Source organism: Tauraco erythrolophus, chromosome 5, assembly GCF_009769465.1.
Source record: "Tauraco erythrolophus isolate bTauEry1 chromosome 5, bTauEry1.pri, whole genome shotgun sequence".
NCBI classification, from domain to species: Eukaryota; Metazoa; Chordata; class Aves; order Musophagiformes; family Musophagidae; genus Tauraco; species Tauraco erythrolophus.
The window spans coordinates 70,302,913-70,325,946 of NC_141469.1; the positions used below are offsets into that span (position 1 = coordinate 70,302,913).

Consider the following 23,034-nt stretch of genomic DNA (forward strand, 5'->3'; position numbering starts at 1 on the left):
GATTACTCAGCCATTCCTTCCTCTGTGCCCATTTGGGGCTACAAGCTAAGTTTTTGGCCATGTATTTTAAGGTAAAGGTAATGTTGTAAGTATTACTGATGTTTCAATTAACAGATCAAAAATAGGCAATAAGGTGATTTTTTTAATTAAGTTACTTTTTATTTTTTTTTATCCATAAGTGAAATATTTTGGTTTCAGCCTATTTTTAAAAAGTTGTGATGAGTGATCAAACCACCAAGTTAGAGCATCCTTCCAACTTTCTCTCTGTCTGTCAAAAAATGTGGGATTTTGGAAAACGTGGAAAGCTCCCAACAGGAAAGAGTGAAGTGTGCTGTAGCTTGGTGGTTAAAACACTCTTCTGATAAATGAAACGTAGATTCATGTCGCCTCAGGCAGGGGAGCATTTCTCTTTCACTCCATACTGAGCATTCTGAGAACAGAACCGACAGAGTAAGAAATTCTTTAAAGTTCTTTAAATTCTTTTAAACTAGTGCTTCATTTCTGGCTTCTATTACAAATGCAAAAAAAAAAAACCCAATCCCTAAACATATATGTCCTGACATTTAAAAATTGCTTTTTATTCCATGAATTTGACCAGGATTTACAAGTAGTTTTGAACACCCTAAAATTGAATTTTTCTGTGAATGTGAGTCATAAATACCTCAAGGCCTCCAAACTCTGTTTTACTAGAGTCAGCACTGTACCGTAATTAATCATGTGTTACTTTGCAAAGGAGAGTCTGCCCTGGGGGAACTGCTGCTTCCAGAACATACAGTTCGGATGTCACAGCAGCCGGTGTTAATCTTTTTTTTCTGTCTTTTCATTGATCTACCCATTGAGAGTCAATCACGGTGATGTATGAGAGCCTTCCATCCTAGGTGTCCTGAAAGTGGAGAGAGACCAGGGTGTTTCCAGAGGCGAGCCCTGGCCTCTCAATTTTCTCTCTCCCTTGCTGGAGCAGGCTTGTATTTTCAGAAAGTGTCGTGAGAACCTGTGTGTTGGGCTTCCAGGGGACTAAGGTCAAGGCCCTGGGCTTTCAGTCTTTTCAGGAGAGATGGGCTTAACCTGCATTAATCCTACATTAAAATTTCTTTCTAGTTAAGAAAAAAATATTAAGAGGGAAGATAGGTTTTGTTAGGAAAGAAGTATTGTTTTAAAGAAAGAAAATAAAATTCAGAGCTTTATGGCAATAGGTAAGCTACTCTGCCTAAATTTTCCTAAGTGTAGATACATTCCTGGGTCAGGCTAGACAATCTAGCCTGAAATTATGGGAATGCCCCAAGGAACTGAGGTAACAGAATGCCATAGTGAGCTTGTTCTCCCATTCAGTCTATAGAAAATACAAGTAAGATTCAATTTAAGTTGTTTTGATTAAAAAAAAAATTTAAAAGCTTCAGGGTAAACAGGAGGGTTTCATCCCAAAACTTTCATTTGTATATTTAATAAAAGTCTATTTGCTAAGAAGATCAAATTATTTTAAGAGTATGAGAGATATTAGAAAATACTAATACTGTTTTGGCTCTGTTTGCAGTATTTTCTTATTTATATAAGCATAAGTAAATATCAAATATTTTATACTTCAGTGGGAAAAAGCATGATTATAATTAAAACTCTCATAGAAGTTAGCTTAACAGGATATATGTGATCCTGGGACCTCCCTAGAAGTATGAATGGTACCAGTGTATTCAGTCCAGGGGAGACTTATATTACATACTGATTATTTGTGGAACTGGTATTAATAAATGTGGCTTTTCCTCCTAATTTTATTTCTACCTTAACTAATAGAGTGGGAAAACTTGAAGTTTATTTTAAAAAGAATTTAAAAAATCTGAATCTTATAAACGACGAAAGCCAAAGCCAAAGGTCCTTAGTTTTAGTTTAGTCTAAACTTGTCAATTGGGTGAGTGCTGCAGGAATTGGTCCTTGTGGTCAGATTTTCTTTAAGTGTTTGATCTCCAGGTTTAATGACCTTCAGAAAACTCCATTCTTCTACTTTTTGTTTAATATTAAATATTTAATGTCTTTAAATGTTATAAACTGCATTACAACAGGCACTTAGAAGCCAGTCAATAAATAATCAAGTCACTGCGGTCTCCAGAGGGTAAGAAACCTTTATTATTCACCAAGATTTCACTTGAATAATTGTTTGCTTAGCACTTCACTGGAGACAGATTCACCAGTAAAACTTGTTGACTCGTCTTTTTATTCCTAATAGATATAAAATATATCACCTCTTATTCTGTAAGTCCTCTCTTACTCTTTATGCTCAGCTGGCTTTTTCTTTCATTAGCAATTAAGAGGTGTAAAGAAATAAGGCAAGGATGAACCAGGGTTAGATGACAAAGGAGGGAAAAAGAGACTACTATAATGAGTATAGAAAAGAGAAGAAAAACAATGATATAGATTATACAGTAGCTCATTTCTTGTGTATATGTTATGTCCAAACGCAGAGTACAGCAAAAGTTTTTGAGTCTGTTTGGCCAGGGAGGCAAATGCTGTCTGTGTTGCCATACTTCAGTGTCAAGTCAGTACTCATAGTGTGGAGATCGATATGTTGGCTATTCAAAGCGCTTGAGATACTTCCAAATGCAAACAAGTTGTCTGATTGAACTGAAAAAAAACCCCAACTAAATATAAACATTTCAAATCACTCTCACTTCCTTGAATATTCTTGACAAATCCATGAGTTGATTTTATAGCGTTTCAAGCCAATCTGACTGCTTTCTGCTATGATCCTGTTCTCCCTCCTTCCTTGCACTAGCTTCAGTGCTGATCTCGTCCTTGTCGTGCCATTTCAGTGGGCTTTGCAGCCAGAAAGCTGCTTTTCTCTTAATTTCCTCCAGTTTAAGTGTTACATGTTATGACCTCTGCTTTACGCAGCAGTTGAATGGTATATATTTGAAATTGCAAGCTCTGGTGGAGAATACTGTCTTTTGCTGTAGGGACTCTATAGGGCCTGTTTGAATCACAACAGACCTCAGAGTTTGGTGATACTTTTTTGCAATGAACTGTAAAAATTCTCTGTTTGAAGGAGTAATTTTCTGTGAAAGGTATCAGGAACAGAAGAAATTTGTTCTCTGCCAAAAAGAAGTTGTAAACAATTTTGAAAACAATTCATGAAAATATGAAATATATGAAACTTAAAGGATTAGAGTTTGAGGACCCAGAGTAACAATATATTAACCTAACCCCTGAAAAACAGGGATTCAAGTAGAAATACTGCTGCTTCCTTTATTTCTGGAAGTTGTTCTTCTTAAACATGCAAGCAAACAAACAATCTGCTGACAGCATTAGAAGGTAAATAGTGACATTCTTCGGACCTTGAATTTTTTTCATATCTTTCACTCTGCTCTGAGTATGCTATAAATGATTGCCCTTGAAGGCTTTTGTAGTAAATCAAAGTTGCCTGGTAATGAAAATTCAACCTGCAACCCCCAATTTTAGTTCCTAAAAAAACTAATGCAGTGTTTGTATCGGTCTTTACCTATTGGATGGTTGGCTCTCACTTCCAGAACTTTTCTAGTAAATATCTTATAAATATATTGACTAGTACAGAAAACTGCATCTGTTAAGATCAGCATATTTTTGCTTTTGACGGTCAAATTTTCATAGAATCATAGAATCATAGATTTCTAGGTTGGAAAAGACCTTAGAGATCATCGAGTCCAACCATCCCTAATCCCCATTAAACCATATCCTCAAGTAGCTCATCCACCCTATTCTTAAACACATCCAGGGATGGGGACTCAACCACCTCCCTGGGCAGCTTATTCCAGTGGCTGACAACCCTTTCAGAGAAGAAATACTTCCTAACATCCAACCTGAATCTCCCCTGACTAAGCTTATGCCCATTTCCTCTTGTTCTATCACCCATCACTAATGTAAAGAGCCCTTCCCCTACCTCCCCACCATCTTTTCTCAAGTATTTATAGGCCGTAATCAGGTCTCCCCTCAGCCTCCTCTTCTCCAGGCTAAACAGCCCCAACTCCCTCAGCCGCTCCTCATAAGTTTTATTTTCCAGCCCCTTGACCAGTTTGGTCGCCCTTCTTTGGACTCGCTCCAGGAGCTCAATATCTCTCTTAAAGCGAGGGGCCCAAAACTGGACACAATATTCCAGGTGCGGCCTCACCAGTGCCGAGTACAGGGGCAGGATCACTTCCCTGCTCCTGCTGGTCACACTATTCTTGATACATGCCAGTATCCCATTGGCCTTTTTGGCCACCTGGGCACACTGCTGGCTCATATCAAGCCGGTAGTCAACCAACACCCCCAGGTCCTTCTCCGCCAGGCAGCTCTCCAGCCACTCCTCCCCGAGCCTATAGCGATGCTTGGGGTTTTTATACCCCAAGTGAAGGACCCTGCACTTGGCCTTATTAAAGCTCATGCCATTGGCCTCAGCCCAACGATCCAGTCTGTTCAAATCCCTCTGAAGGGCCTCCCTACCCTCGAGCAGATCGACACAGCCTCCCAGCTTGGTGTCGTCTGCGAATTTACTGAGGGTACATTCAATCCCCTCATCCAGGTCATTGATAAAGATGTTAAACAGAACTGGACCCAGCACTGAGCCCTGGGGAACCCCACTGGTGACCGGCCTCCAGCCGGATTTAGCCCCATTTACCACCACTCTTTGGGCCCGGCCATCCAGCCAGTTTTTAACCCAAAGGAGGGTGTACCTATCCAGGCCAGCAGTTATCAGTTTCTCAACCAGAACACTATGAGAAACTGTATCAAAGGCTTTACTGAGGTCCAGGAAAACTACATCCACAGCCCTTCCCTCGTCAACCAGGCGGGTCACCCTGTCATAGAAGGTGATCAGGTTTGATTGGCAAGACCTGCCTTTCATAAACCCATGTTGACTGGGCCTGATCACCCGGTTAACCTGTATGTGCTCATTAATAGCACTCAAGATAACCTGTTCCATGACTTTGCCTGTCACCGAGGTCAGACTGACAGGCCTGTAGTTCCCCGGATCCTCCTTCCGCCCTTTTTTGTAAATGGGGGTAACATCCGCCAGCCTCCAGTCCAGCGGAACTTCCCCAGTGAGCCAAGACTGCCCAAAGATCATGGACAGGGGTTTGGCAATGACATCCGCCAGCTCTCTCAGGACTCTCGGGTGGATACCATCAGGCCCCATAGACTTGTGGGCATCCAGCCGAAGGAGCAGATCCTTGACCCGTTCCTCTTGGATCACAGGAGCTTCGATCTGCTCTCCCTCCCTGCACTCAGACACCGAAGGCCAGCTCACCTGGGAACTGCTGACCTTATTATTAAAGACTGAGGCAAAGAAGGCATTAAGGACCTCAGCCTTGTCTTCATCCCTAGTGACTAACGTACCCCCTGAGTCCAGTAGGAAATGACAAATCATTTAATCCAAAATTTCCTGTTTTAAAAAATTAGTGAGCAACAATGATAAAATAAAAAAGTTAGCAGATAATAGTAAGAGCAGCAGTTCCTCTCATTTTTTACACTAAAGATAAAGTCCTTCTCTCCAAAATCCAGGACACTGAGTGTGAAGAGCATGCCCTTTGTAATGTAAAAAAATAGCTAGTTGTCTGTAATGATGTTTAGAAGAGTTCAGATTGCATAATGACCTCATTCCATCACTGTTACATGGAATCAATTACAATTAAATAATTTAAATCTGTCAAAATCAATTGTCATATATGCTAAACAATTTCTTAACTTACTTGAAAAGAATAATTATTTGGAAATCTTGATAATGCTTTTTAAAGTTGCTGCAGTTTTCTTATCCTCATCAGAATCATCGTTTAATGTATTCAGTTCCATGTTTTTCCTCTAATCCCATTTCAAACAGGATTTTTATTTCATGTCTTTTGTGTTCTGTATTAAATTATTGCTCTTTACATTGAATTTGGATTCTGTTTGACTTTGATTACTTTGGCATATAGCTATGCATATAGTTTCATCATTTCATTCTCCCTGTCAGAAGATGACTATTTAAAGTTTTAAAGAATATTTCATTTAAAATATTGTTCAAAAATCCAAATTAAATTTGGGTAAATGAAGGGAAAATAAGCTTTTTATGGTGATTCAGGGGTAACATGCATTCTTAAGACGCACAAAAAAGAACTATTTTTCTTAAAAGAATTCATGAAAAGGTGAGATTAAAAGACAGCATAACCTGAATAAAAGGACTAATAATAAAATAATATGACTTCAGGTAAGAAGTAGTTCCAGTGGTATGCAGGAGTTTGCAATTAGGAAAAGTTAAAAACCTCATAATTTTATTTAGGTAGGTGATGCAGTTGTAATCAAATGAGTAATTTACTTGGCAAGGAGAGATAGACAGTGCCTTGCGTATGAAGTTGCAATACTGTGAAATGTCACGGGGGAGTTGGTTTGATTTTCTACTATTTTAAATTGTGAATGAGCACCTAGCCTAGTACATAGGTATTTGTCTGTGCATCAGCTATTAATCACAGTAATGTAAAATCAGGATAAAATCTTCTAAAGTGCACGTGATGAAAATGTCTTGCTGCTTCCACAGGTACATCACTTCTAAATGTAGAAGCTTATGAACACAAATTTGCAGGAGAAAACATAAAATACAGCATCTTCAGTGACAAGGAAAGCATGTTCTCCATACACCCCATTACAGGTACTTTTTTTTTTTTTTCCAAGTGACTGTTTATAACTTAAAGAATGTGGTCTCTAAAATATAGCAAGTTCCCACTACAAGAACAAGGGCTAGATATCTTAGAGTATTACTCTCCTGGTACAATGAATAAATCATTAGTAAAACCAGGGATGTGGTGAGTCCTGCACTGTTGTAAACTTGATGTGGAAAGAAATTGAACACCGGTATACCTGTTTAAAATGCTCAGTTCTCATTAACAAATGATCACTAGGTTTTGAGAGTTGACAAACTACTGATTTGTCATCCAAGCTGAGACTCCATCTTGTTTCTTATCATAAAATTGCCCAACAACTCAGTAAACATAATCCTTCAAAACACTCCTAACGTAGGAAGCTTTATACCCTTGTTGAGTTTAGTGCTCTTTGTTTCAGGCAAACCTCGACAAGTCTGAAAATCATGTTTGTTTATTTTTTTCAATGATTGTATTTGCGTTCTGCAACAGGTCTGCTTTCACTTGCTCTTCAGTCAGGAACTTCTGATGACAGGAGTGTGGTGCGTTTGCCGTGTGCATTTACATGCTCCTATCTAAGGCACGTAAGAGAGCATAGCTAGTCTGGTTGCCTCTCAGCTCCTAAACATCTGTAACAAAAGAGTTTGCCTTCTGAATAGCTGGAGTCTTTCTGGGATGGCATAGACAGTGTAGGCAGTTTTCCTCAGAAATAGTGTAAAGAGGTTGTACTCTTAACAAATGGCTTTATCCATGAGTTCCTGGAGACTTTAATCACTGATTATTCTGATGTCCCCAGGCATCAGTGGTGTACTCCTGTAAAGCTATCATGTTTGATACTGATGGACAGCTAAAATTATCTTGTTTTGTTTAGATGAGAGAAACTTAAAGTGCATACACTTGATTTCCAAGTCCTCCTTATTTCACTGAGATCAAGCCAGAAAGATTAATCTTAGAGAACACCTTAGAACCAGATGAGTCTATCCTGAAGAAAGATCAGAACATCTCTGATATCACCTCAAAAAAAACCCACCAAAACAAAAAAAAAGCAAAAGAATCAAATAGGATTTTCTTTTTTTTTTTTAATCAAGCCAGTCTGAAAAATAGTTACATGATGTTTTTAAAAGTCTCATAAGCACTCTTTTCACAAACAATAGTGGAATTTCTATAGCAGTGGATTTCACAAGTTGTCTTTTGACATATTTGAGTCATTGTGGTTTCTTCTGTTTCTTTTTTTCTGAAATGTTTCTTCTGTTTCTTAGAAAACATTAATTGAAGTGCAGCCTTTCAGATCTTAAGACCAGTTCTTACCTCAGCATTAGTTTTGACACCAGTAACTCTCTACCCATTGTTTCTACAGCAGAATTATTTTGAGCTTTATCTATGCCCTTTCTATCTTGGGTATTTTGAACAGCCAGAGGTCTACTCCACTTGTCTTTACGAGCACTGATGTTAATTAATCCCATTTTTGAGAAGATTTTCTCCTATTCTAGGGGGATTTATTATATTTTAGAATCGTATAAAATATAGTAGGAAGTGACCCAAAAACATGAACTAGTCTGTCATCTGACATAAGAGGAGGAATCAGCTCTGCCTAAATCTGACAGAAATTTGTTGTGTTCTTAAAAAACTCCTGTGATAGCAATCTGCAAACCCTCTCAGTAGTCTGCACAACTCCTGGCAGTTGGAAAGTTTTTATTCATATTTATCTAAATGTGTGTTGAAACAATTTAAACTTATTGCTTGTTAACCTCGTAACAACAGACATAAGACAAAGGCAAAAAAGCTATTATTTACGTATGTGAAGACTGTTACCCTATTTCTTCTTCATGTGCATTTCTCTAGAATGAGCAACTCTGGTTCTTTCACTTGTTCCTTCTAGGTGGTGTATCTCAAACTTGATTATTTGCTCCACTCTTCACGAGAGTCTTCTAGTTACTCTCTGACATCTTTAAGTGTATTCCTTCTGCCACTGTCTTGTTTTGCTTCTTCTGTATACAGAATGTGATAATTTTTAAGTGTTGTGCTGAAGAGAGACCACATGCCAGCTTTGGAATCTTTATGTTCAAGATGCAATTCTTGAACACTGGAGAGATCCATAAACAATAGCAAATCATTGCTGCTTATCTTAGATAGTGTTTATTAGTTTGTATTTTCTTGGACAGCCACAGTAGATGGATTCTTATGCTGTCACAGGTTTGGGATATAGATATTCATGGCATCTCTACTGAAAAATCCATGCAAAACTGAATTAGAATTCTAATGAAATTAACATACAAATGAACTATGTTTGATCTTTAGATGAAATGAAGAATTTTGAGTATATTACTATATTACCTAGACCATCAAAACAATGACTGCAGATTTCCAAGGACATTTCAGGTTTCATGTGGAGATGTCTAGTTGTTCTTGTAGTCTCAGTAATTTTCGCCAATTATTTTTGATAGAATAACAGTTGGGAGGGAGACCCACGGCATCAGGAGTCAGTGTTTTACCTGTATGTCAGTCAGATACAGAGACTGATACAACTATTGCTGGATTTGGATATAAATGGAGGGCTAGATGTAGCCGCTCTCAGATGATTGCTGAGTCTCTTCAGACACAGCTGGCTCACTGTCATGTGTCAAGGAGCGCACGTCACGCTGCCACTTTCTTCCTCTCTATCCCCCTACAAGTAAATTGGCTTTGTTTTAGGAAATTGCCAACATGGTTGTTGATAAATGAAAACTCGGTTGAAAACTTGAAACTCAACTCCAAGGTTGGTACGGTAACTAGCATGTGAAGTGTAATGTTAAGTAAAGGAGGGACATGATGGGGAGCTTGGTGGAATTCTGTCATGTGTTTAACGAAAGAGACCATATTTGTTAGGGACTTCGTAACTGCATTTGTGCATGTTTTTTCCTGAATGAATATGTCACATCTCAATATTTTTTTATTTTTATTTCAACAAACCAGGTGCAATCACAGTAAAAGAGACAAAGTTTCTTGATTATGAAGTTAAGAATAAAATACATCTCTCAGTTTTGGCCGAAAGTGGCTTGAATTCAGCACTCTGTGGAGTGACAGTTTTGATACAAGATGTGAATGACAATGTACCTAAATTTGCGCAAACCTATTACAAAGCATCGGTATGGGAAGGCCAAAGTCCTAAATCAGACATCATACAGGTAAGTGGAAATATATCTTCCCAAGCCCAGTACTGTAGTTAAAAATAAGTTTGTTTCATCTGTTCATGACTATAATCCTGCTAGGTCCCGTCTGGACCACTGTCTCTTAAAAACTGGGAGTGGAGTTCTTGGTGTTGCTACTAGTTTGCTTGAATATCTACAATATTCAATAACTTTTTTTCTAGAAGTTCAGACTTTGCATTCAGATTTGTTTAATTGAAAGAGAATTCTTTATCTTCTTACTAGTTGTACAGCTGGACTTTCAATTCTTTTTTTCCAATTTTCTGTTTCTTTCTTCAAGTAGTTGAAAAATACCATTCAAAGCTGTGGTACTGGTTACAATATTGGCTGAGTCTTGCATTAGTGCATCTAATGAAAGGACTATAGCAATAAAAAGAATACTTTCAACTCATCAGACTAGCAGAGTCAGACTCAAATGTTCAATTTAAAATTTGATGCCTAAAGAGCAGCTTGTCTTAATTTAAATGTGCAAACACTTCTTCCTCTGAATGGATCCATTCTCCAAAAGTGTTTCCAGCTGGCCATGTTAGAGCAAAAGAAGACATCAGTTGGACTAGAATTTCCTCAGTACATGTTCTTGCATTGCAAGTCAGGTCACAGTGAGGGTCATGTTAGGTACTAAAGATATTCCTCCTCTAGAGAATAAATAAATGCAAGCTACAAATGCCTCCAGGGCAAAGCGATTAGAAACTGATGGATGTTGTATTTAGAGAAACACATGTCCAGGAATGGAGAAAAATCAAAAGGCAGTCAACCCAGATGTGTAGACAAAATTTTATGACTAAATACATTCTATTATGTTTCCTTTATTCAATCTGACTGGTTGCTTCTGCTATGGTTTGGATCCTGTGCTCATTGTAATACTTATTCAGTAACCAGAAAAATACAAAGACAACTCTTCAGAGAGTCAGAGGAGTCTTTGAGAAACCTGTTCACTGCTGTTGAATGTTACTTATTCTGTTGAGTCTATAGCTTGCCTCTGCCCTTTTTACATTTTCTGGTTGGTATTTTAAAAAGTAATTAATGAACTTTTCTGTGAAAGCTCTGAAAGCTTAATAATATAATTATTTTATCCTTTGTCTGTTTGTATAACAGTAATACTTTAAGGGCCAGTCCCAGATCCCTGAGAAAGTGCATTTTTATGCACCAGAGACAGCATTCTAGCAGCAACCTTATAGTACTATATGCAGTGTAAAATGATTACATTCAGCCCTAGTGATTTATGTATCTGAATTTCAAATTACTTCAAGAAAGAATTCATGTGCATCCTATTGCAATTCATGAGCAGATTTCGTGACCTCGTATGACAGTCATGTTGGGGACCAATATGATTATTCACTTAAATCTGTGCAGTCAAAAGGAAAGTAACAAGAAATAGATGACTGTGTATAAGGTTTTTCTTTCTGAAATCACATTTGTCATTTTGAATTAAGCCTCAGTTTTGCTCCCAAACAGGTATTTGCAACTGACCTTGACAGTGGGCTGAATGGAGAAACTGAATACTCCATTTTATCTGGTAATGAAAATGCGACATTTCTAATTGATTCAGCACGAGGGATTTTAGCAACTAATACAGTCCTAGATCATGAAAGCACTTCATCTTACAGGTTTGTATGCAAGGTTCTTTTAAAAATGTATTCTTTTTTTTCACTTTAACTTGAAATTGCTCGTGTTACACGTTTTGTAGTTTTCTGTTGATAACCATTACCTGCAGAGCCTGCGTGCAAGCCAGACAGCATTGAGAACAGCACTAAAGCTGCCCATTTTACCATGAATTCTTGCATACTTCTCAAATTTAGGGGAAGAAACATGATCTTGTTTGATCAATGGCAACACTTACTGATATAAGTGAGTGTGATGATTCACTATAGGAATGATGACAATTCCTGGATTTTAGTTTATTAAGAACTGTACAGACATTTCCCCTCTGGCACCATTTTTTATAAATCTGTAAAGACACAGAAAAAGCACTCAAATCAAATCCAAGAAATAGGGACATGTTCTGTTCTTTAATTAGAATACAGTGGAAATTTTCTTCTCCGTGATCTGATAAAGATGCTTCTGTAGGCTGTTTCCATCTATAAGCTGTCTTGTACTAAGTATTAGTTTTTTCCTGTTTTCTAAGAAACTGTGAGCACGTATGATCAAGTGAACGTGACAGTTTTTCTTTACAGGTCATTCTATAATTGGAATTAGAAAACAAATAAATCATGCATTGAAGAGAAAATAAGAGTATGGGGATTCCTTAATACACCCCTTTTATCTACTTCAGTCTCTACAAAAAGTAGATTTCTGTGTACGTGTCAGTAGAAATTATCTTTTTTTTTTTCCCATATTGTTGTAGCATCAGTTAAACTATTTGCAAGTTTTCCTGTCCTCGAGGGACTCAAAGTTTTAAACATCCCATCAGAATTATTATGAACCAGAATAACTTTTAGAAAACCATATTGAAAAGATCGGTAGAATATGCCTTTAAAAAAAAAAAAAAAAATTGTAGTTTGATAATAATATCCTAAAGGAAATACTTTGTTCTTACTTAATATACGGAACACTCATTTGGAGTTCGTTTTTCACTGAATCAAAAACATCAGTTCTGATTTTTAGTCATTTAAAAAGCATAATACGTTTTATTTGTAACTAGTACTTTAAAAGAATGCCTTGAATAAATCTTTCAAAGGAACGATATTTATTGTTGATTAAGCATTGAACATGTAAGCGTAATAATTCTCATATCTGTCTTTAACTGAGAGCCTGATTTATATCAGTATTTATGTTGGAATTCAGCGTTTTAAATCGACAGTTTGTTCAAGGAATCTGAAGCTTCATATTCCTTCTCTTTATTAATACCTTATTAATCTGTGCATTGTTAGGTGAAAAGTGAATAGCGAAAGAATCTTTCAAAACTGTTTTCCTGTTTAATTTCAAAATGTTACCATTGGTTCTTTCAAATTTGCAAGGAGTTGTTTATTTTATCTAAATTGAACGTTTTCATCCCCAGAGGTTCGAAGTCCCTTACAATAGGAGTTATAATGAAAGCGTTGACAGAACCGTAGTTTTAAAGCCTTGGCTGAGATATTTTTCTGAGAGTTTTTTCCTGAAACTTTAGAAAGTGATTATTTTTAGTAAAATATTTCCATATGTATACCTTACCAATATTCATTCTAGAGAAAATACGCTTTCTGTATGGCATTATACGTGGTCACCGACTGAATTCTGCCTGCAATTCAAGTTATGTGTTCTGTCAGCGTCAGAAACCACAAGGACACCCAGAGCAGAGCTGGTGTGCTTCAGGAATGGAAGTGCTGCAATCCACAGCTTGAGTTATAGCTTTGGTATTCCATATTATCATGTGAACATTCAGGAAGTAGTATCTATCTGACACTTTAAACAGAAACTGTGACTTAGAAGAAGAGAGAAATAAAGCATTCAGAGATCTGCACAGAGACCCAGAAAATACGGTGTGACATGCAAACAGTTCTTAGTACACGAAAAATTTAATTGAGATGCCAGGTTCTGACTTGTGTATCCTTTCCCATAGCTTGATGTTTTCTTTTTTCAGCCTATTCCTTGTTCTAGGGCACCTATTGAGTTAGATTTAATTTTGAATTCCCTTCTGAATAATATTTAATACTAGAGAGGGCTGAAGTCTTCCAAATAATCTTTGCTTACAATAAATATTTGCTCTTTATTATTCAGAAGCTCCCACAGAGTAAACATCCTTTTATCCGTGTTAATCGGGTTATTGCTTACTGTTTTCTTTACTGCATCGTTTGTGTAAATCAAAAGGTTGTTAACAGAATCCCCTACCCATCATTATGCAGGTGTACAATGGCAGTCTACAGGCACTCTCTTAAGCTGACAGTGAGATTCTAGTCCCACTAAAATCAGTGGGAGCTTTGCCACTGTCAAATGGTGCATGTATTCAGATTTTTCACTTTATCATTCACATTTCTAATATAATAGGAGGCCTGTTTCATATCTCTGAGGACATTTTGGCTGAATATTACTTTGGATGTTTTCATGTTACCCAATTTTAACATTCCTGTTGTCGCTTTATAAACAAAGAGGAGAGTTAGGTTCCTCCAATGGACAATTTAGTATTTAAGTTTTAATTCCTGTTCTGACTTACCAATTGGAGAGATGTGTCTTATTTGGAAGTCTTGCTAGCTTGTTTAACCACCTCCATTTGGTACGAAACTGAGTGAAATGACTACAGATGAATACTTCCTTTTCTTTTATGATTTTTGTTATGTTTTTCCACCTAGAATCTGCTGGATGTTTTTCCTGCAAGACGCAAAAAATAAAACTCCAGACAGTCAACCTTACAGAAAGAAAGATGGAATTTAAGAGTTGCAATGAGGAGGAGAAAGGGCTAATTTTTTTTTTTTTTTTGGTAATTTTCCGCTGCTTATAACATTGGTGGATAATTCTGTGATTTCTGACCAAAAGTGGCAATTACTGCTTCCTTTAATTGTAGGTTGGTTGTACAAGCTGCTGATAAAGGAAAGCCCAGACTTTCTGCTACAAGTATTGTGAGGATACAAGTGTTAGATGTTAATGACAATGCTCCAGTTGTCCAGCCACTACATGAAGTGGAGGTCCCAGAAAGTAAGTGTGATAGTTCAGCTAAGTTTTATTAAGACTGGAATTTGCCAAACAACAACAGTGCTTTTGGTGATTTGTGTAATCAAATGACTCTAGTAAAAAGGATAATGAATTGCATTAATACTGGGATATCAAAGTAAATTGTGATCTGCTTTTGTTCTCAGAGGTATTATTCTTAATTTTTAGATACTGTTTAAGAATAGTTTGGAGCAAAACCATAGGCAATTCAGAAGGAGGAAAATGAACTCTACAGAAATACATCTGAATCTGAAGTGTCATATTCTTCAGATGTCTTCAATTTCTACTTTTTTCCAATAAAAATACTTGATGTTAAAACCGTCATTGCTAGAAATTAGACATTAACTACATTGTGATGAAAGGAATAATTTCTATAAATTTGAATGAATCTTTAAAATGCTTTATAGCTTGATCCAGTTGATGGCCATGAAGAGGAGGACCCAGGACCTCCTGAGTTCTCATCCCAGCCTCTATCTGGTATATTGTGTGACATAAGCTCAACATTTGTAGACCTTGAATCTTAAGACCAGCATTTTCAAATACAGACATCATATATGTGATGCATTAAGATACACAGCTGAACATTTATAAAGATTTAAGTGCTGAAATTCCAGTACTCCTGTTAACAAAAGATATAAAGGCTGTATTTCTAGTGATATTTTTTTAGGCTTTCCTAAATTTAGCTCTCACTGGTAATGACAAGTATGGGAGTCATGGATGCACAGCAGCTGTCAACTACTGGCTACTTACTTAGGTTTTTGTATTCTGTTTAAGATCATTTGCTTTAGGACATCACACCGCATGTTTGAGGCTTGATGCCCCAGGCATGCAAATGGGGAATGTTTAGTTTCTATTAGCTCGAGGCTTTGTTAGATGATCACTGATAGGTTCAGTTTGCAGTCCCTGGTACTGTCACTGTGGCACATGACAAAAGACATCTGTATTCAGTTTCTTAATCTCACAGGAACGTATCTTGAGCTCTAAAGATTTTTGTGCCATGTAGGTCTGGCTGGATGTCTCATCTCTCTCTAGTGGCTGCCTTCTCCTCTTGGAAAGCTTCAGAATTACAGTTACTGGCTTTACAAAGACCAGAGGCCTCTGATGCCTCAGTTAAATATTCTTGTGAAAGTTTGACACTGTTCAATAAATTCATGTTACCTACATGCATGTGGAAAACCATGGAAGTTCTTGTTGCTGGTGAAGAAACAGTTATGGCTACACTAAATCTGGGAAAGTCTAAAGAATACATGAATTAAAATTGGGATAAAGCAGATGCATTTGAAGAAATAAAGCTACTGTTTCCAGAGCATTTCTGGATATTGCTGTTATTGTAAAACACAAAGTCAAAATACACCAAAAGATCATACAGAAAGATGACATGTATCTAAGATTCAGTATTACAAAATCGGCAAAATCTTCAGAAAGTGTAACATCATCTTTTAGCTCTGACTTACTCTGAAAATTATTGTTTCAGATGCCCTGCCTGGTTTTATAGTGACTCAGGTGTCAGCAAGTGATGCGGACTCCAGGCCAGCACTTCAGTTTGGTTTTATTTATGATGATAGTCTTGGAATGAAATTTTCCATCGATCAACACACTGGTATAGTCACAGTGGTGGAACCATTAGATTTTGAAGAAACTACTGTGTATAAACTGAGAATCGTAGTTTCAGATTCTGTACATCAAACAGAAGCAGAACTCACCATCCTGGTTTTGGACGTCAATGATAACCCACCAGTGTTTACTCAGGATTTGTATCAGGTGGGGACGTGGCAAATGGACAACAAAGATGTGATGTCTTTCTGTATATGATGATAAATAGTCGGAGTGCTTGTTATCTTACAAGTGCATTTGAGCACTGAGAAGGAAGGTCTTTGCAAACTATTACTAAGCAGAAACAGAGCAGAACTCTTCTGGGAAATCCCAGCCCCATCCTAGGAATTCTGCTAAAAGGACTGAGGGAATTGTTTGGTTTTCATGTTCATGGTTTCTGACTGCAGAAGGAAAGAGATATGAGTGCTAGCTGTACTCCATACACTGGGGAGCAGGGTCCAGTGTTCAGAACTTATTTCTTCTGAGAGAATGGTAAACAAGTTGGTACTTTTATTCTGGGCCCGTTACTATGGCATGAATTTCTTCATTTTCAGTTGCACGGCTCCACAGAGGTGTAGAAAATGTTCCTGTGTTAGGTCATGCACATAATAGTTTGTAATCTGCCTGTTACCCTGCCTTACAGCAATGGCACTCATCTGAGGAGTGAGGGATATGAGTTTTGACCTCCCCAGGATCCCCTACTAGACTGAGGAGGGTACAGAGCTCAGCTTTTGGACTTTCAGATAAGCAGTTGAACTGCTAGGCTGTCATAGGAGTCAAGTTGTCCAACACTGTTTTGAAACAAAGCTGGTTTAGTGACTATGGACAACTATGGGCCACTAAACTGATTAAAGGAATTGGAGCATACATCATACAAGGCTCTCAAGGATAGGCTGCTAAAAGAGTTTTGCCCTGGCTTCATCAGCCTTGAAGCTGTGGGACTTGGGCTAAGGCTCAGCATGTCATGGTTTGGAGTTAGGGTTAGGGGTGGGAATGAGGCAAAGCCTGGAGCTCCAGGTGAAATGACACTGCAATAAGGCTGCCGCAGGAGTTGTTTCCTTAGGACTTGTTTGTGTGGGGCTAGGCTGTGGGGCTTGAACTGAGGACCAAGAGAGCCTAAAGCGTGGACCATGCAGCCTGGAGAAGAGAAAGCTCAGGGAGGATCTTCCCAATGTTTATAAATACTGGTTGGGGGAGTAAAGAAGACAGAGCCAGACTCTCCTCTGTGATGTCCCATGACAGGACAAGAAGCAGTGGGCACAGATGGAAATACAGGAAATTCTGTGTCACTGTCTAAAAAACACTTCAATAATGGAAGCTCTTAAGAAGGGAAAAGGACTTTCTCAGTTTCCTAGATTATATGAAGAATAAAAGCAGCATTTTTAAAAACTAAATTATAGGAATAATCCAGTGATGATTAAGTGCTCTGGTGCTGGAATTTTCAGGGTACGTGTGTTGGGTTTCCTAACGGTTGACCATATATTCCAGACGCTGCAGACTGTATTCCATGTATGAAAATCAAAGTGTTTCTGAACACAGAGAGAAAAGCCAATTTTAGTTGCAGTCCATTGTAGATATTCCTTCTATTAGTGTACTATTGAAAAAAGAGATTCAGTTGATTCACTGAACTCATTGTCATTATGAACTAGAACTAAATGGATTTTACTGTTTAAAGTTTACTATACATTTTGGCTGTATTGTATGCATCATTTTCAATATCTGCATTGTTTTCAATATCTCAACTCTTCGTAGTTTTGTCCCAGAAGAAAATGAGTAGATGAAACTTTTTCCAAAGCTCAGAACTGTGTTTGTTTTCTTTCTAATATGATCAAATGAATGAAAATGTATTTTTAATGTTCAAAATCTTTTATTAAGCTCTATCAAAACTGTGATTTTTCTTTACGTGTCAGGTGAGCTTACCAGAACTCAGTTCTATGGATGCCACTGTTCTGACAGTCTCTGCTGTGGATAGGGACTCGGAGGATAATGGAATGATTTCCTACAAAATTCTTTCTTCCTCTGAGGGATTCACCATTGATCACAAGAATGGTGAGTCTGTAAGCATGGTTTATTATTTAAGATTTTTTAGTGTAAATTGAAGAGCCACTTTGCACTTCCTCACCTGTTGCCAGTGATTGCTTCAGTTCTGGAAATCTTTGATGACTAAAGGCCGCCATATGTTTTGGCTAAATCTGCCATTATCACTGAGGAACTGATGGCACCAAAAACCAGAGTTCTCAGTTTGTCCCTGAACCATGCACGAGGCAGCTAGTCACAACATCCTGTAGGTGCTATTCCTCTGATGTGATTTAATAGAAAAGTTACTGTACATTTTGCATTCATAACATTTCAGCTCATGTATTAGGTTTCATTCAATCTAAGTTTATACTTAATATTTTTCAGTATAAGTTGAACTTCTCATAATGGAGCCTCTCTACACCTTAGCCAGTATGGTTTTGGGATTGCTTCTTTAGAGAGCTTATGTTATCCTGTAATCCTAAATGGAATTTAAAAGTTTTCTAAATTGAGAACGTTCTCTCCAAAGTCCATAATTTTCTTCAATAGTTAGGGGATTTACCATTTTAAATTTTCTGACCTAATGTTGTAGTGCTCTGGGAGGTAGCAAACTGTGTGTGTGTCTATATGCATGTGTACATACAATTTTTGGTAATAGCAACTTCAGAGATTACTAGATACTGCAAAAATGATATGTAACTATTGTTCAGTGGGCAAGTTCTTGGTACTTATTTGCTGTTCCCAGATGTTTACATGAGGTGAGTTTTTGAAGACGGTATTTGCTGGGTGATGGTAACTACAAACACTGAAAATATGAATGTCTCACCCAGTGTTAAAAGCTGTTTTGTTACTCTGTGTTCACCAACCTGTCTTTATCTTTAGCTAATGGTCATTTTTAACTGTGATCAGAAAGCTGTCACACAGCGTCATCTCTGTGGTGCTTAGCTATACACCCTGAAGAGTGAAGGAGAGGTTAGATGGTTTACGAACATGTAGTAAGAACAGTTTGGGTTGGAAGGGACCTTTAAAGATCATCTAGCCCAACCCTTATGTTTAGATAAGCAATTTGAAAGGAACATGTTTATATAACTTACTGACATATCTATCTAAGTAACAAACATGCCTATAATGCTGTTACTGGATTGCAAGAAAAACAAGGAGAACTAACAACCTTCAGTAATGAACTTGCATAGCATAGCCTGTATTTCCTTAGCTTTATTTTGCCTTTTTGTTTTCTGCAGTTGGCATGTACAGCGTGTTACAAAGAAGAGAAATTTTTGCTAGTCTAAATGCAGCATGTATACATTATTGTGAGTAGGCTTGGCAGCATTAGCCCTGATTTCTTAGAGTTGCTTTGGGGTGTGTAGCTGTTACATTTGAGTAATTTTCAAATATGACTGATTAGATTCAGCTTTTGGAATCACATTTACTTGCCTTAGTGAGTGTGGGGTTTTATTAATTCTGTTTTATTTTCAGGTTCAGTGTTTGCTACAGGACCAGTGATAGAGCTGGAAAAGATTCCCGTTATCCAGCTCCTAATAGAAGCCACGGACAGTGGCAGTCCTGCTTTGAGTGCAGTGACCTCTGTCGAGGTGCACGTAGAAGATGTAAATAACTATGCCCCTCAGTTCACAAGGGTGCTGTACAATCTCAGTGTGAGCGAGGATGCCTTGGTTGGAGAAAGCATCCTCACGTTTTCAGCCATCGACTATGATTGGACACATGAAAACACGTATGTTGAATACTCTATTATTGATGGGAATTCTGACAGTTTATTCTCTGTTGAAACAACTGTCGTGGAGTCAGAAACATCCTACAAGCTTGTTGGCAATCTTGTTTTGAGCAATGTTCTCGACAGGGAAACGGCTTCTTCTCACTGTTTGGTCCTCCTCGCCTCTGATCGTGGAACGCCCTCCCTGAATTCAACTGCTACTGTGCTTATAACTGTACTGGATGTTAATGATAATCCTCCAGTATTTAGCAGCCCGGAGTACCATATTCATGTCAAAGAAAGCATCCCTGTAGGTAGTCACGTCACTGAAGTTTCAGCAAATGACTGTGATGCAGGCACTAATGCAGAGATCACTTATGCTATCATCTCTGGAAATGACAGGGGACATTTTCGCTTGGATAGGAAAATGGGATCAGTGGATTTGATGAAAACGCTGGATTATGAGGATACCATGAAATTCACTTTGATCATTCAGGCCACAGATGGAGGAGCTGATGTAAAAAACGTGGCTTTTTCTGTTGTCCTTGTCAGCGTCCTAGATGACAATGACTATGCCCCACTGTTTTTGTTTCCCAGCCTGAGCTGCTTTGTCAGTGAAAATCTGCCTACCTTTTCCTTTGTGTGTGCTGTTAATGCACTGGATTTTGATAAAGGCCCCTATGGCCACCTTACCTACTCCATTCAGTCTTCGTGTTTGGCTCATCGTGAAGCTCCTAGAGACCATGACATGTTCTTCATCGATCCTCTGACAGGAGATATTCATACAAAGCAAATGTTTGACTACGAAAGTCAGAATAAGTACTGTCTCATAGTCCAAGCAAAAGACAAGGGTGACTCACTGGCCACTGTTACAGTTCAGGTAGATATTGAAGGGAGAGATGAATTTGAGCCCGTGTTTACTCAAGATCAGTATTTCTTTGATCTTCCTGACAAGAACGAAGCAGGCCAGTTGCTTGGCAGAGTGACAGCATCAGACAGCGATGGTGGACTGGATGGAGTTGTTCATTACTCCCTGCTAAAAACTTCTCCCTTTTTTTCCGTGAATCAAACCAGTGGCAGTATTTATTTGACTCAACCTGTTCACAGAAAGAAAAATGGCAGCAAAAAGAATGATGACACCCTGGAATTGTTGTTAAGAGCTCATAGCCCCAGAATTGAGTCAAAGTTCACAGTATGCACTGTTTTGGTAAATGTTTCCAATTCTCCTGAGAGTTATCCCATAGTGTCAGCATACAGCCTGACCATTAGCGTTTCGGTCTCCTTGATAGTGTTCCTTCTGCTTGCGGTCAGTCTTACTGCGCTTATTCTGAGACATAAGTGGAAAGATCTGATGAACTCGTGTGTGAAAAAAGAAGCAGTATCCTCCTCAGCCACTGGTGCAAATTCAGCCAGCGAAGATAAGGACTGCCAGAAAATCCAAAGTACTGAGAGTAGTATGCTTCCCGTGGGTGCCATAGCAGAATGGCTGAGCTTGGCAGGAATCAGAGAGGGGAAGAACAATGGTGCCCCCTGCAGGCATTCAGACTCCAGTGGCCACGGTTCTGCCGAAGGAGAAACAGCAGAGGACGAGGAAATCAAAAGGATCAATGAGCATCCTTGCAGAAAGAGCGCCGGCTCGGCACTGAGTGAGCGCGGCTCACGGGTGCCAGATTCGGGGATCCCAAGAGAGTCTGATCAGCTCTCCTGTCAGTCCGGAGAAACAGATGTCGTGGCTACCACACAAAGCATGGAGAGCGTGCGGGCCGTTAAAGGAGAAGGTGGAGAAGCAGCCTGTGAAACGGCTTATGCACATAACAAAATGTTGTCTCAAACATTTAAGAAAATCGAAATAAAAGAGAAAGATGTAATGATAGACCTCACAAGAGAATATGTTTGGATGTCGGATAGGCAGGACTCTGGGTATGATTTGCTTGCAACTCTTGGCACCTCTGATCAGGATCTCAGAGGTGGTTATAACTGGGATTATGTGCTCAGCTGGGAACCAAGATTTCAACCTCTTGCCTCAGTGTTTAATGATATTGCAAAACTGAAAGATGAAAACGTACACATTCATAGCTTTCCTAAGGATAAAGAATCTCTTGTTTTTCCTCCTCCCTTGATAACATCAGTAGCTCAGCCTGGCATAAGGACAGTGCCACCACGAATGCCAAATACAATATCAGGGCAAGCATTTAAAAACTACCCTCGTTCTCCTCTTATCCATAATCTGGGATACCCTCCACCAACCATGACCCCCAGTTTTTCTCCTTCTCTCTCTTTACTTACCATGCAGACACCTACTGCTTCTCCGGTAATGTCTGATGGGAGAATGATAGGAACATGTCTTATTGATCCAAGCCATGAACTTGCAGCAGAGGAAGAAATTCAGGTCTAGGTTATTAACTGATGGTAGTTTATGGTAAAAAATATGGCTTAAAATGTATTTTGTTATTGTTTAACAAGTAAAATATGCCTGTCAGAGCTATATCACCAGTATTCTTTCTGTTTTCATGAGCTGAAAAGTTAAAATATAAAATAGCCACAAGCTTGGTAACTATCCATTTTGTCCTTCCCAGAATACACTGTGAGGCTATGAGGCTTCTCCTCTTTCAGCTCCCAACAACTGTTGTTTGCTGTGTAAATCACATAGCCAGGTGTCGATAACCAACTTGACCAATTTTACTGTTTTTCTCATAAAATATGTCAATAACAAGGTAATCCTTTACTGTGGAAAAGCTTTATTAGCGTGCTGGTGGTTCTGACCGCTTCTCTGGGCGCATTAGAAGAGGGTAGTAGAGGGATGTGTAAGTACAGCAGGTTTGGAGGTGGGCAAAGAATAAAGCAAAGATTCCTATTGAGCTCTTCCTGGAGTTTTTGCCCAGATGTCACACATCTCAGCCCCCGGGTCCCAACAACCTGTTGGGCCTGGTGCAGTTTAATCATCTGCCATGGCTCCCTGGTAGGCATTATTAGCTGTCTTTGTGCTGTGGAATCTTACTTTTGTTTATCTCCTGGTGTAAAGCCAACAGAGTCATGATTATCTGAATAATAATGGATCACCCTTGGAAAACAAAATAACCAGTGGTAAGATAAAAGCAACCATCTTCTCTAGTCCTAGATCTAAAATAGATACCTGTTGTCTTTCTGACCTGTTACAGAGGCTGTCTTGGTCCCCAGGCAGCTGTAGAGATGGGCAGCATCACAGCTCTGGAGGGCTTGAGTGCCTCCACCCTGGTCTTTGGTCCTGTGCTGGGCATATCTCTGCAAGACCAGATAATCTGGCCTTGTTTGTTGTATG

At 38.6% G+C, this 23,034-nt stretch overlaps 1 protein-coding gene across 1 annotated transcript in view; it reads left to right on the forward strand.

The window, feature by feature from the left end:
• The window catches only part of LOC104373133 (protocadherin-23), a 121,656-nt gene extending 99,525 nt beyond the window's left edge, over positions 1–22,131 (forward strand). The window contains 7 exon segments of the mRNA XM_086612498.1: positions 6,509–6,619; positions 9,561–9,772; positions 11,249–11,400; positions 14,271–14,401; positions 15,891–16,177; positions 17,920–18,058; positions 19,502–22,131. Of these exon segments, the coding sequence (XP_086468624.1) occupies positions 6,509–6,619; positions 9,561–9,772; positions 11,249–11,400; positions 14,271–14,401; positions 15,891–16,177; positions 17,920–18,058; positions 19,502–22,131 (3,662 nt within the window).
• The last annotated feature ends 903 nt before the right edge of the window (positions 22,132–23,034 follow it).